Source organism: Cyanistes caeruleus, chromosome 8 (genome assembly GCF_971803275.1).
Source record: "Cyanistes caeruleus chromosome 8, bCyaCae1.hap1.1, whole genome shotgun sequence".
In the NCBI taxonomy this organism is placed as follows: domain Eukaryota; kingdom Metazoa; phylum Chordata; class Aves; order Passeriformes; family Paridae; genus Cyanistes; species Cyanistes caeruleus.
Window position 1 is genome coordinate 27,005,586 of NC_141708.1, and position 15,100 is coordinate 27,020,685.

Genomic DNA, 15,100 nt, shown 5'->3' on the forward strand with positions numbered 1-15,100 from the left:
TATGAAAAAGTAGGGAATTATTTAGTTACAGTATTATTTCCAAGTCATTACATTTTTCAGGCAAAATCTTATAGTAACAAAACACATTACTAATGTGTACTAAAATAAGGTTATTTACTTAAAAATGATACATTGGACATAATCTGTGTACAGAACAAGCAAATCATGGTAAACTCAATAAGGCACCTTCTAAAGCAGATGCTGTACAAAATACATTAGTGTGTTACATTTTTAAAGTAGTATTCTACACTTCTGGCACATAACACACACAAGAGTGTGACCATTTGTCTTGTTCCACTCTTCTTTCATATTTTATTTACATCTTCTCTAGGTTAACTACAATGTTATTTATTCTTCTTGTATACAATATAGTACATTTCATTTTGGGCATGTCATGTCAGAGCACAAATGTCACTACATGATGTGGGTTTCTATAATTGCATAAAACAGTAAAATATCACAAAGCAACAATTACATTAGATTTGTCCAAAGACCAGAAGTAATGTGCCCTCTACTTCTGCTGTACAGCCAAGTCTGAGCACCATGGTTCCATAAAGCACTGTACTGTGCAACACTGCCAGCTGCTTTTAGACATCACCCCTACTTGGAATAAAGATTGTGGGCACAGGATAAAGACTTAATTCAGAGGCACTGTCAGGAGAGTGAGGAAAGGCTAAATCATTCTCATATTTCACAAAAGACAAGCATGTAACTTCCCTTTAAAAATATCTGCAATAGCAAAAGAATGTTTTTTAACTTTATGTCTCTGCTCTTCAAACACTTTTAGACCATTAAAATACAGTCTGCTAAGACAGAGCAGATGAAATGTATCCAAATAATTTGTTTTATAAACACATTCAAATGGTCATTTAGATCAAGATCTAAAATTTGATTCTAGACTACTATGGAGGTAACTTTAATATTAATTTTATATTTCATTCAAGACCTCAAAAAAGGCTAATTAAGAAAATAACTGGGAAAAAGTGATGGATATTGGGAAAACTGTTTCTTGAGGAATAAATACATTAAGTAAAACTCTGAATAAACTCAGAATGTAAGCCTAATTTTCTCTGTAGAAATACCCACATTTCTAATGGAATTTACAGGAACACAAAAATTTTCCTTTTAGTTGCTCTAACCGTAAGAATGAAGTGACTCCAATTATGTCTATCTAAAATCATATGAAACAGGTTAAATAAGCACAAAAAATCCCTCCATATGAGTGTTTAAGGACTTCCAAGGCACAGGCCTGATAATCCCCAGGCCATTTTCCACACAGTTGACTTTTGTATCAAAAAAAAAACCAAAAAACAACACATTTGCCAGTTTTGGTGGATTTTTTTTTTGGATAATAGATGCTTAAAATTTTGACCATCAAAATGAGATTTATCACAGTCCAACAGAAGAATCCTATTACCCTCTCTGACCTTAAAGGCTTCTGAACTCTACAGGATTGTATAAAGCAACAACTTAGCTTTGGAGTCTGCATTAATTATGCTTAGTTATGTAAAAATCAATGAGCTGGCTTTGAGAACATTTTTTTCCCCCAAATGATTAGGTATCAGTATAGACATTCTTTAGTTTTAACATTTTGTTGAGTATCAGAATCAATAAAGCTCCTTTTTATCACAGCAAAAACTGCACATGCACGATACATTTGAGTATGAACAGAGTAATAGAAGTGCTGATAAATTAGGTTTAAGGCAAAAAAGATTATTTTTTTTCCCCTCTCAAAAAATCATCTTTGCAGTAGTTGGCTCCCTCTATGTTAATGTGTAAATCAATTTAGGTTCTAAGGTGTTTAACCATCCTATTGCTGCCTTGAAAATACCTAAACAATGGAAAAGAAAAAAGTGAAAACGAACAGATTATTGAAATTTGTACTTCCAGAAGGGGCTTCCTGAAGACTTGGAAAAAATGAACTAAAAATAATTCACAAAACATGTTTACAGCTAACGATGATGTAGCAAATTCTAAAAGAAACAAGATTCTGCATAGGATGGGGTTAATTGAGACAGCTCTCCATGATTTTAAAGTTTAAGCTAGCAGGGTACCTACATAAACATTTTTTCCTTCTTATTGATAAAAATTCTAGAGAAGGAAGAAGAAAAGCTTATCCCTTACTTTTTTTGGCTTACACCAAAAGTTTTCCAACTACCTGTGCAAAAATCATGCACAAAGACATGATTAACAATTGCAAAATCATCATACATTTCTTGGCAATGGACGGAGAAACTTTTTTTTAAAAGCCTTTATCATGAGGATTGTGGCACAATATCATACATCTCTTGATGTTCTCAAATAAGTTAAAGTTGACACACCTACAAACTTCTCAGCCAGAATACATATTAATACTTAAAGGCATTACTAAACAAAAGTAATGACTTTATTTAAAAAAAAAAAAGTCCCTTGAAATAGCTAGTTTTCTATAAAATATGTAGAACTGTTAAATAAAGTCTGTACATCACAATAGAAAATAAAAATACTGCGATCTTTTGCCTGACCATTTACATTATGGGAACTACAGGATTAAAATAAAAAAATAACATGCTAGAAGGTTGTAATTGTTCACAGATCACATTACTTCTGTGTTACACTGCTTTTAATCAGTTGTATTTTCAAGGGAAATTTAAACACATCAAAACAATCTCCATGTAAATATTTTAAGACAACAAATAATCTGGCATAAATCAATCTGAAGTTTTAACATTTTTCATCGACAGCGATATTATTCTTAATTTTTTTCATCAAATCTCAACTATGGCGTGTGTGTGCGCATATATCTAATTGTACACATGTACACAGGACTAGGTATTTGTTTTGTTTTTTTTTTTTTACTAAAGCACAAAACACACTGTATAAATAACTTCCCTTTTTAAAGTTATCTAGAACAAGACTTACAGTACAAAGCTATAGGCACTTAAATTATCAAATAGATACAATGGTTTCAATACTGTGTGTTCAATCTTCAGATGATTCATGCTTTGAAGCTTCAACTTGAGTTATGGTACTATTTTCTAACTTCCAAGTAGAAGTGCCAAAGGAGTTATAAACTAATAATTCTACTTTAGAGTACCTCACGGAGGGTTCTGGCTTCTATCCAACTTGTGTGGGTCAGTGGTGAAAATGGGGGAACTTTAGTTTTTTGTGCAGGGCGAACAGTTACACAGAGTGACTAGGTTGGAACAGACCTTCAAGATCACCGAGTCCAACTCATGCCCTAACACCTCAACTAAGCCATGGCACCGAGTGCCACATCCAGTCTTTTTTTAAACACATCCAGAGATGGTGACTCCACCATCTCCCCAGGCAGACCATTCCAGTACTTTATTACTCTTACTGTGAAAAACTTTTTCCTAATATCCAACCTATATTTCCCTTGGAGCAGCTTAAGACTGTGTCCTCTCATTCTGTCAGTTGCTGCCTGGAGAAAGAATTGGCACAATAAAACCAAGTTTTGCAATTGTGCTAACTTATTGTATGTTCATGAATTATTTTCAGTGCCATTCCTCCCAAACTTAACTAGAATGTACAACACCCACTGATTTACCTTGTCTCAAATCTTCACTTCCACTAAGTGGCCCACAGATGTGGCCTCCTGTGTCTCCATCACAGCAACCCAGCTCCAAATCTTCTGCATGCTGTGGATCTGATCTTTAGTACAGTTCATGTACTGTGCAGTTTAGTACAGTTCATGTACTCAGTTCTCCTGGTCTTGAGCTTTATGGCATTCTCTGATCTTCAGAGGACCCAGAGCTTCCTGCCTTCCCTCTTTTGTGTCTGAAAACCAGACTTGTTCTCAAGCCATTCTAAACTCACCTTCTGCCTAGTTTGGTCAAATGATGAAAGAGCACATTGCTACAGCTGACAAATCCCTCCCTTCACGGGAAGAAGCTCAGAGCATGACAGACACCTATCAATGAGTTCCAATACAGCAGGAAGGCAAAACACATCATCATTGGTCTTTCTGCTAAGATGTATAGTATTCTATGGCAAAAATGCTGGTTGCATGTGGCACTGTGAAAAAATACGACAAATTTCAAGGATCCAATTATGGAGCTCTCTCTAGAATGCAAGTGAGATGACCTAGGCAGCCTACATCTCTAGAAAAGATTGCTTCAAGCTCTTTACAGATTTAGGTGGGCATTCCTTGATTAACGGTTCACATTTTTGCAGTTCTCCTTGTGATCAAATAAAAAACAGAAAACAAAATTCAAACTGTGATTTCTGAAGATAACTTAATGGCAAAAGATTCTGTAGCAAATCTCTGATTGTGGAGCCACAAAATGCACAGAGCCCTGACCATAAAACTTTGTTCATTTAAATGGTTTCTTATATAATCCAAATGACAGCAAAACTATCCTGGCACACACATAAAGGCAAAAAGAACTGTTAAACTGAGTAGTATCACAAACAGATTCATAACCTACAGGCTGTTTCACAAAAACTTGGTATGGATTGACTAGGTTTTATCAGGTAGAAGAAAAAAAAAAAAAAAGCTTATATTCTCCATCTCTGTTGAATCCATATAGCTTGTTAGGCTTTCACAGAAAGCACTGTAATCTGAACATTCAATTCAGTACCCAGAGTTTTACTGGAGACTCACTAAATATGATTGAAGTCTCAATGCAGCTCAAACCAAAACAAAATGTGTATTGTCTCAAGGCTGTCCATATATGTAGCACGTAGTGTATAGAGGCTCTCAGTATCATTGTCTATGAAGTACTGAAAGATTTCATTAGCAGCCTGTAGAAGTGTGCTGAGAAAATATACTGAATCTCAGTTATTTCCTCTTCTCTGTTTTTATCTTCCTCACCCACATTTGAGTGAAAAGATCTAGGGAGTCCAGCTTTGCTCTCCAAAGTCAATTTCCTATGTCAAATCTTTACATCTTGCGATTCCACCATCTTGGCAAGTGTCTTCTTGATCCTCAAGGCAGTGAGCCTTGAGGCAGGATTATGAGCCCAGCACTCAGACATCAACTTCAATATTGCTCTTAAACACTGCAGAAGGAAAAACAAAGGCACATTATTGTAACAACCACTACACCCAAAGTTATAATTCTGGTTCACTGTCAAGCTCAAATTTTAGAGCTTTCAAGTCCAAAAATGTGTGTTTTCCAAATTTTCTGCAAAATTGTTGGTAGAAAACTATTATAAAGGAATCTACTGAAGGAAAAACCCCCAAAATGCCCCAAACCAAACATCCACATGCCAATCCTTCTTATCCCACCCCCTCATTGCCTAGTAGAGTACTACAGCAGCAGGAACTAACACAAGTGTTGATTTAGTCTCTCAATGATGCATTACCAGAACCTCTCTGTACAACTCAAGAACAGTGGTACAAACATGGCAGCAATAAACAAAAATATCTCCACATATATGGATGGAAAACCACAGAGAATTCTTCCAGGGAAAATGAAGATGTGACAACAGTTCTTTCAGCAGTCAAAAAAAACCCAACAAAACAAAACAAAACAAAACAAAAAAAAACAAAAAAAAAAAAAAAGAAAACTGGGAATTCATAGAAGTCAAGGACTTGGGGAAGAATGGATATGGCATGTTTAACTTGCTGTGTGAAATAGTTACATCTTATTTACTGTGTTCAAGCTGCGGCCCTTTAAAAACACATATAAATGAGAGTATTTTAGTTACATCACAGATTGTCCTGGGATGTAACAGGAAAAAAGGAAAGAGGAAATCCACAAAGGAACTGCTTCATCTTTCATGAAATATCTTATGCCACAAACCAATAAACTATATCCATTAAGACTAATAAAATGAATTAAAAATTAATTTGAGTTCCAGCTCCAATTAAAACTCTGAATATATTCCACTATCTAAAATACATCTCAAGTAGAGTAGTATTCATATACTTGCATGCTGCTTAAGGGCATCTTCCCCTCAGATCACTGAAAAGATACATAAAAAATCCAGTATTTTGAATTGATCTTACACATCTCTCTCCTATTATTTCTATCAGGTTTTCAAACTATCAGAATGTGTGAATGCAGTCCCTACTTTACATATCAATGAACAAACTGAAGTAGCTTTTCCTCTCAGCACACTCACTTCATCGCTGTTCCATCTGTTTGATACCACTGGGCGCAGGCGTTTGACACACACCACTTCTCTCATGTCCTCATAGGATGGATCATTTGGCACCATGTCATAATATGGCAACTGATACTCTTCAACAATACCTGGAGATAATTGTGAAAGATTAGGAACAATTAAAATAAATAAATCTATAAGTGTACTCTTGGATTACCTTAGCTAGGAATAAAAAATTAACTTTGTGCCAAGTTAAACTCACCAGATGGCTTTTCTGTGGTAAAAATCTGAAAATTTCACTACAATAATTTACCATAAAAGCAAAATACTATGATTATTAACTTTAGTAGCTACGTTAATTCCTTGTAGTGCCTTTGATTTTGTTACCAAATGCTGAATTTGGCTCTTTCTGATCTACTATTTGCTACAAAGAAGCATAGATAAACATAAGATGGAAGAAGAATACAGGTGAAGATGCATAAGGATACAGAAGAAGAGTAAAAGAAATGAAAGGATGAGTCATAAAAATACGTGTCAGACTGTTATTACTGCTTTTAAAGAATACAAGTCTGATGACACAGCAAGCTAATTTTATTATTTCCTGGTGAAACATTGCTAGAATGAGAGAAGGACCTGGTAGATTTTACAGAGAATATTTAAAAGTTTACCTCCTGTGACACAGCGCCGAGCCATCTCCCAGATGATCAGCCCAAAACTGTAGATGTCAGCCATGATGTATGGCTGGAAATGGTTTTTATTCAGGCTTTCATCCAGGACTTCTGGAGCCATGTAACGTTTTGTTCCCACTCTAGTGTTCAAGGGAACGTCAACTTCATTTGTGTCACTATGTGAAAACATTAGCAAGTTATTGAATTGTGGACTGTTACAAGGTATGAATTCCTATATGGCACAACCACTAAAAAGACAATTCTCTGTCTCCACAGGACTTAAACTAACAAAAGTATTTAATAATGCTATTAAAGTATCACATTTTCCATTAAGTTTCAACTGCTTAATTGCTGTTCAAATTTTCTATGAAAAGATTTACATGACTGCAATTACTATGTAAGGCTAGCTTTGAATAAAAAAAAAATCAGTCTCCATTTCCTCTACAAAATTTTTATTTTCCATAAGAAGAGTATTTTCATTATTTCTTAACAACCTATTTTCATCATGATGTCTACCAGCATCCAAGAACAACATTTTCCTCTCAAAACTAAAAAAAAGAAACCCCGAAAGCACACAACCAAATGATTCCATCTGCCTTTTTAAACTGGGTGTCTGGTGCATTAAATAAAAAAATTACATGCAAGTTTTCTCATGACAGAGGATTTTCTACCTGTTAAACTTGACTGCAAGACCCAAGTCTGCAATGCAGCAGGTTCCATTTTTCTTTATCAAGATGTTTTTACTCTTCAGGTCCCTGTGTGCAATCGCAGGCTTGCCTTGTGTCCCATAGATTTCTGTGTGCAGGTGGCACAGGCCACACGCAGCAGAATAGGCCAGTTTGAGCAGAGCCCTGTTGTCCAGCGTGGTGCACTTCAGGAAATCATACAATGATCCGTTTTCATGATAATCTGTGATCAAGTAAAGCTGTGTCCAGGAGCCAGTGCCTTTAATATCTGCTGCTATGAAACCTATGAAACGTATAAACCAAGTTATGTATTTAGTTGTACATAAAATTTTTGTGTAGTAGATTTAATGATAACTCCTAAAGCTGTATTTTCTCGTACTGTAGCAGAAGGTATATGTTCCCCTTATGAAAACTAACTATGTAGAAGCTCTGATTCTAACTGTATGTGAGGTTACCAGTCCAGCCTTCCAGCAAAGAGATTGCAGACACATTTCCAACCAGGAGCAGCAAGATTCTACCCTTTCAATAGCATTTTAATAGCAAACATTAAGAGAAATCCATCTGGTTATTCCAGAGAAGCTGCCTTAGAACCCCTTGAGCCACCCACTAAGAGCTCCAGATCCTTCTCCTCCTCCCTCATGCCACCCTCCAGCAGCTGAGCACTGTTCTGCTGCCTTACCGAGGATGTTTTCATGTCGCATGAGAACAGTTTGGTAAATCTCTGTTTCTCGGAACCAGCTGGCTTCTTCTGTGGTAAAAAACACCTTCACTGCCACTTTCTCACCCCTCCATTTGCCCATCCACACTTCACCATATCGCCCTTTTCCAACCTGCCTCACCATCTGAATTTGTTTGGCAATAGTGCGCTGAACCTGAGGAAGACAAAAAATAAATTAAAAGAAATTATAAGATACAAGAGGGTATAAGATGGAGGAGGGAAACAAAGCAGTTAACCAGGCTGCTTGTCAAGCTTGGATTACTTTAAAGTTTGATTCCATTGTAAAATTTGTTCCACAAAAGTTTTTACATTCCAATTTTGGTCTCATTATTGCTGTGTCCAAGGTGCAAAAAAACCTGAAAAGATGTAAGTCAACTTCTAATTGAAGGGTATGTTCTCTTGCATTTTATTACTGATTTATAAATAGCCATCTGTCTCACTGGCTAATTTTTATGCAAGTATTATATAGGATGGTGAATGAATGAAATTATGAATAATTATCACAAAATGGTTTGAGTTGGAAAGGACACTGAAGATCATCTACTTCCAACCCCTCTGTCATGGGTGAGGACACCTTCCACTAGATGAGGCTGCTCAAAAACCCCATCCAGACTGGACTTGAACACTGCCATGGATGGAGCATCCACAGCTTCTGTGGGCAACCTGTTCCAGTGCCTCAACATCCTCAGTGAAGAATTTCTTCCCAATATCCCATCTAAACCTACTCTCAGTTTAAAGTTGTTTCCCTTTGTCCTATCTCTACATGCCCTTGTAAGAAGCCTCTCTCTGGCTTTTCTATTTTAATGGTCAGCGGATACTAAGAAAATAAAATGTCTGAGTTCACTCAACTTGATACTTACATTAGCCATTTCTTGTATTTTTATCTTAATGGATGCAGGCTCTAAGTTTTCTGCTTATAACATTTTTGTAACAACAGATTTTATAATATATCTTCATACTTGGTTTTAATTCATTATGTGAAGTTTGTAATTCACCTTTCATCATAATGGCATATAAAATAATAAGCATTTTGTATGAACCAAGTGCTTTGTTCTAGGCATTAGATCCAAACCAAACTTTGCATGTGATGGAGAGCAATTAAGTGAAGAGAAATCTTAAGTTTAGGACTTACCAACAGTGGTAGTCCTGATCCACTCCCAGAACTCTGTGACTGGTCAATAAGGTCTTTTAATGACTCCCCAGCTGGAATAAATGCTTCATCTTGTTCCAGGTCACGATTATAACAGTGCCTCTTTGCCATCGACTTACAGTAATGCCTGCAAAAGTAACAGAAGTTAAGCTGAACTCCAAAATACTTAAAATATGTAACAAGCTGATCTACTGAAAGAGCTATTTAAAGATAGACATTTTCTCAAAAGAAAAAACAGAGAAGCAGATTTTACTGTGTTTTTTTCTTTTCCTGAAATGTAACTTACATAGCTTTTTAATGTTAAGAAGCTGTTGTAATGCATGCCCAGGTGTGTCAGCTGATTATCAGTCAGGTGGAAACCCAGCATTTTTGATGCTCATCTCTCAGCCAGAGTTACCAGCACAATATTGCTGATTTTGTGTTAAAGACAGAACCTTGAACCACAGCAGCTGAGGCTGACACAAACCTTGGAAACTGCTAGAACAGTGATCATCTCCAGCATAGGGCTGGGGCTGACAGAAGCACCTGAACAAACTGCCATAACTCAGCTGGACAATTACCTAGTTTTGAAACAAAATGAAGCAGATGAAATTTAACTACTGAAAGTGACTGAAGACCCAAGAGCACAAAAAGCATGAAGATATTCCTGCTTACCAGCTGCTATAGCATTGAAGTTATGTGTAGCTTACAAAACTGTAAATATTTTGTAGCCAGAGGAAAGGATCAAATTCACTTAAATTCTCTGCCATGAACATTTCATTTTACCTAGTGATGGAGACTGCTATCCACAGAAATGTGAAATTAAGTTACAACTGTTTCCAATCTACATATGATTAACTGAGTACATTTAGAAAATAACTGTTATGTTTACACTAATTTGCAAAATTAAAAATGTTGCCAATAAAGAAAGTGCTTTCTTACTTGTAACAAAAGCAGCTAAGTAAGATGACCATGACAATTATGCAGACTGCCATAGAAATCAACACTGCCATCCAACGAATGCTGCCATCAAAAAGTCCATCTATTTGACAAAAAAAAAAAAAAAGGAAAAAATAGAAAGAAAAAAAAAGAGTTTCCAAAGTCTATTCATTAAACATATATTGTAAACAGTTTATTTAGGTATGGTTTCATATACTGTGTATCAGAGTAAGTATTTATACCACAAAAGCAAAAATAAATTTATTTGGATGACCAAAAAAAAAAAAGAAGAAAGATTTAGCTTGAGATTTTGGAGTTGTTGGTTTTGTTTGACTCTTCCTAGTTAGAAACAGAAATTAAGGATTGAGAGCAGTAAGATCCTGAGAAGATATAAAGCAACAGTTAAACCAGTATGACTTGCCTCACAATGAATGAATAAGCACATGCAAACAAACTATTTTTGCTGGGAACAACAGAAAGAAGAGAATGAATTTGCAACAAAAAGGGGTTAACAAGGTCCAAATACTTTTTTTGTGATGGCATTCTTAATGGTAAAAGCACAGCAGAAATTAAGAAAAAAGATATCAGACTGTGGAAACAGAATAAAAACAGATCAAAATATCACATTCAGATCAAGATATGAGCACACTAAAAGCAAGAATAAAAATATGAGTGATAAAGATTAACTTGAAAGTGGAGTTGGCAAAAAGTGAAAACTGAAAATAGAAAAGGAAGTGTAGTACAGATCTTCATATAAAATTACTTAGTAAGGAAAAAAACAGATCTGTGCAATACTGTAATTACATTTTCTCCTTATTTCTACTGTTGATCAGGAAGAACAGAACCTACACAGCGTTTCTTAGCAGAGTGAACATTCAGGAGGTGTTTACCTGTACTATCAAGAGGTGGTAATGTCGGCTGCAAATCCTGATTGCAGAAATCAGTACGACAGCATTCAATTGTTCGACGTAACTGCGCTTTAGGTGAGTCCTGTTGAAGGAGAATTCAGTGAACATTTAGATTTTGAAGTTAAGACAGGGACTGGAGATGCTACAGTTACAACACAGCACAGACAAAAAGCTATTTTATTTACAAGGCACCTCAACCACACCATTTAATATATGAGATCACTCTGCAATGGCAGACATCATCTAATCTCTGAGTACCTACATTTGATCTTGCATTTTTTTATATTTCATGGACTGTTTTTCACTTGTTGCACAGAAATAGACAATTTGTGCTTAAGTTGCTATTTTATACATGGGAAAAGTCTTGAGCTTAGTTAAAACTTATTAACCATATGTTAAATATATACTGAACTTACGACAAAAAACCCAATCCCTTTAGAAGTTTTCCTTTTATATTCATCACGGCAGCAGTATTTGCTTTAGAAACAGCTTCAGAATGCCATATAAAAAAGGGAGGGCATAAAAATGAAATAAAGCAAGGCACTGGTATAAATCTCATTTTTTCACCTTGCACTGGAAGTCTGAACCTTCATACTTCATGCAGCCAGAAGCAAGAGTGGGTTCTCCATGTTCATCCTCCTCGATGATAGCAAAGCAATGCCCATTAGTTCTGCAATAAACATACCACGTGTGCATGTTTGTCATTTAATAGTCAGCATTAGTTGACCATGAACTCATTAAGAATTCTAGAATGAAAACTTCAAGAAAACTTTTTTAATACAGTGGTCACCATCCAGTTTGAGAATAAAAGACCCCCAATTAGAACACTACAGGGATGCTTTCTCACAAATATTCATTCATTCATTCCCTCAACATAGATATAGGGAAAACAAATTTAGAAATAATTTTGTTTGCCAAAAATCTATTTACATTAATTCCAAGAAACACAGATGTGGAAACCATAATGCCAATAAGGTACCCTGCACGTAAACACTGTGTGTTTTTCATTAATAGCTTCATTATCAGCATAATGACCTACCAGTTGCTAGGTCAGACAAAAATTAGTAAGGTCTATACAGACTGCACACACTAGAGGGCAATAAAAACCAATAAATAAATACTAAGAGGCTTGAAAGACAAAATACTGGAATATTTTCTCAGTTCAAAACTGTTTGTAAGTTACTGCCTGTGTTTACATTTAAAAAGACAGGAGTGTTTATTCTACCTCTTTGGGTTCCACAAAACCTGCCAAGTGAGACCTTAGAGAGACTGAAACCTATATTAAAGTGAAGACTCGAAGTACAGGAACAAGTAATATGTTTTCAGCTGTGTATGTTAATTCTTAAGGAAGAAAACAGAAGGGCCTTGAACATGGAATTGAAAACGGGGAGGAAAAAAAAGAAAACCAAGGATTTTTCAGGACATGAAGAAAAAAAACCTACCTTAAGCAAGCACTTAACCTGTGCACAAGTCTGTTAGGCTTCTTATATCTAACAAAGATACAACTTCCCTCCTGTCTTTACATGTCCACAGGCTTTTCATTATTTTCTCCTGCCTTTCCTTCATAATCAGTAACTACTGAACATGTAACAAGAAGAATTCTCGGTAAATGGCCATGTCGTTTACATTACACTACCTTTTTGACTACTAGGTGAAGAAATAAGCAAACAGGTGGTCATGTTAGAAGGCTTAGATTTGGGTCACTTAATACTCACCCAGCTATAAAATACCACAGGGTTACTTAAAACCTCTGTCCTTCAAAGCAGTTGCTGGGCTTAAAATGATCAGTTGTAAATTGTTCTAAGGTGTGGTGAAAACAGAGATGACCATGGGTTTTATAGCACTCACAGAAAGTTATCAATTATGGTCAGATCACCTGAGAGAACATTGGTCAGCCTCCAGAGGTAGTTTGGTCTCTCAAAACCCAAAATGATACTCTTCAAAGAGCCTCTCTATCCTGAATGCAACACTTACATGCATGTGTTGTTAATAGCGTCATCTGGACAATGTCCTGAGCAGTAGCATTTAAGAAAAGGTAAGGTGTCCTCTGGAGCAAGTGTTACTCCATTTGCTTGTTTCTTTTGGTCAGAATTTGTCTTCATTCCTGTACCATGAAGCATGCTGTCTAGCTTTTGACCTGGACACAAAAATAAACAAAAAAAACCAACTTTGCATCTTTTTTACAACTGTTCAAGAGTTTTACAGGCAAAACATGACAACAATAATTATATTAATAATTGAAGTATGCAAGGCAATCTCCTCTCCCAAGATTATCATAGAAATTTGAGTTAATTAATTGAGTTAATAATTTTATTTTAGAAATGCCTAGCTGACACATTTTGTACCTTAACAGCAGATCTCCCGACCACAATCAATATAAACAGAAAGATCTTTTCTCTTTTCGAGGCAGGACAGAAAAACAGTGGTGCATCTCGTTAGAATTTTCTGAAGAAAGCTTCTCACATTCGTGTGTTTAGAAAACCAAAATGCTGAGGGCTTGATAACCACAACAAGAATAACTTTATACATGATTGAACATACTTAATATGCAATTTTTTAATTTTCTGAAGTAATTTTTTATAGATTCACAGTCTCATGGAAGAGCAGTAATAACTACAAAATCTCTGGGTTTTTTGATCTCTGTATGCATTAGTACTTCAAAACAGACCTAAACTCAATCTTGTTTGCAAATTAAATTTCAGTAAATGACATGAACATCCATCCAAACAAGCTTTCACAGAATAGAAACAGGGCTACAATCATGTTCCAAGTAGCCCTCAGTTTCTCAACAGTAGCAGAGTTAAACATAATTTGATCTTGTTCATATTATTAAAGTGCTTTTGTGGATGTAGGCATTCACAAGAAAATACCCATCTGTTTTCTTCTAAGTGAAGAACATCCAGAACAAAAATGATGACCATTATCTGTCTCATTTGAAATACGCTATGTGATTACTATATGAGATGAGAACACCTTTACCCATCTCCTTCAGCTTTATCATACACAATTTTAGCAAAAGGAAATCTCTTTCTGTCTACCACCTTGGCTCTAAATCCTCAAAGTATGAACCAAATACAGATAGAAAGCTGTAAACAAACTGATGCAGATTACAGAAAGGTTCTGTGTGAGGTTCAGTGTTGGCAAGATAAACCAGCAGCCAAGTCAGGACCAGCAGGAACTTTCACAAATTCAGTTATTAGTAAAAAAATGGAGGTCAGAATAAAAATTTCAGTTTTTCTAAGGAAAAGACACCTGACCAGGAAACTCACAGTCTCTTGGAACAGATTCTTGGGCTTGCTGTCAAACCTAGCAAACATGAGCTGTAGAATGATGAGAATATTAATGTTCTGCTGTACCTTGCTTGAAACATGTCCAGAAAAATTTGATTAAAATCTTGTGCAGATACAGCCCACTGCAAAACTCTACTGGTAGCATCCACTATGTCATTCAGACAACTGCCAATTTGTTTGTAAAATTTGATCCTACTGTACTGAAAATAGCAGACTTGCAGATTTCCTCATCTGGTTAATACAGCACACCTAGTGCACTGTCCAACACAACGAAGTAATGCAACGGTGCTTCTTCTGGATACAGCTAAGAGAATATCCTAAGAAATACACTATTTAACTAAACACTAACTAAACTGTTTTAGGCATCTTGTGACACTATGCTACTTGATGATGTAATCAACTAAACACTGAAATCACATGTTTATGTGATTAAACATGTTTAATCTTTATTAATATATTATATTAATATATGGTTTTCAAAGAGTATTTCAGTAATGCCCAAGTTAAATAGTCCTGATCTATAGACTGTACACATGAAACAAGTTCCAATGCTAGAATAATAGTAGGTTGTAAGTATTTCTGATTTTACGAAGAGGAATCCTGCACAATTGGAACAGCTCCTCCATCCACTCCCTCTCTTTCTACATATTTCTTCCCAGCATAAACTGAAAGGTAATTTTAATACTGTGCTAGAGACATTACACAACAT

General features: G+C 35.7%; 1 protein-coding gene across 1 annotated transcript in view; it reads right to left on the minus strand.

Annotated features, from left to right (window-relative positions):
• Positions 1-15,100, minus strand: part of BMPR1A (bone morphogenetic protein receptor type 1A) — a 73,757-nt gene continuing 58,657 nt past the window's right edge. The window contains exons 4-13 of the mRNA XM_086900907.1: positions 13,076-13,238; positions 11,669-11,771; positions 11,084-11,183; positions 10,197-10,296; positions 9,258-9,402; positions 8,087-8,279; positions 7,393-7,690; positions 6,722-6,897; positions 6,072-6,202; positions 1-5,003 (exon numbers count right to left, since the gene is read on the minus strand). Coding sequence (XP_086757033.1) covers positions 4,878-5,003; positions 6,072-6,202; positions 6,722-6,897; positions 7,393-7,690; positions 8,087-8,279; positions 9,258-9,402; positions 10,197-10,296; positions 11,084-11,183; positions 11,669-11,771; positions 13,076-13,238 — 1,535 coding nt within the window. The 3' untranslated portion in view covers positions 1-4,877. The remainder of the gene's footprint in view (positions 5,004-6,071; positions 6,203-6,721; positions 6,898-7,392; positions 7,691-8,086; positions 8,280-9,257; positions 9,403-10,196; positions 10,297-11,083; positions 11,184-11,668; positions 11,772-13,075; positions 13,239-15,100) is intronic.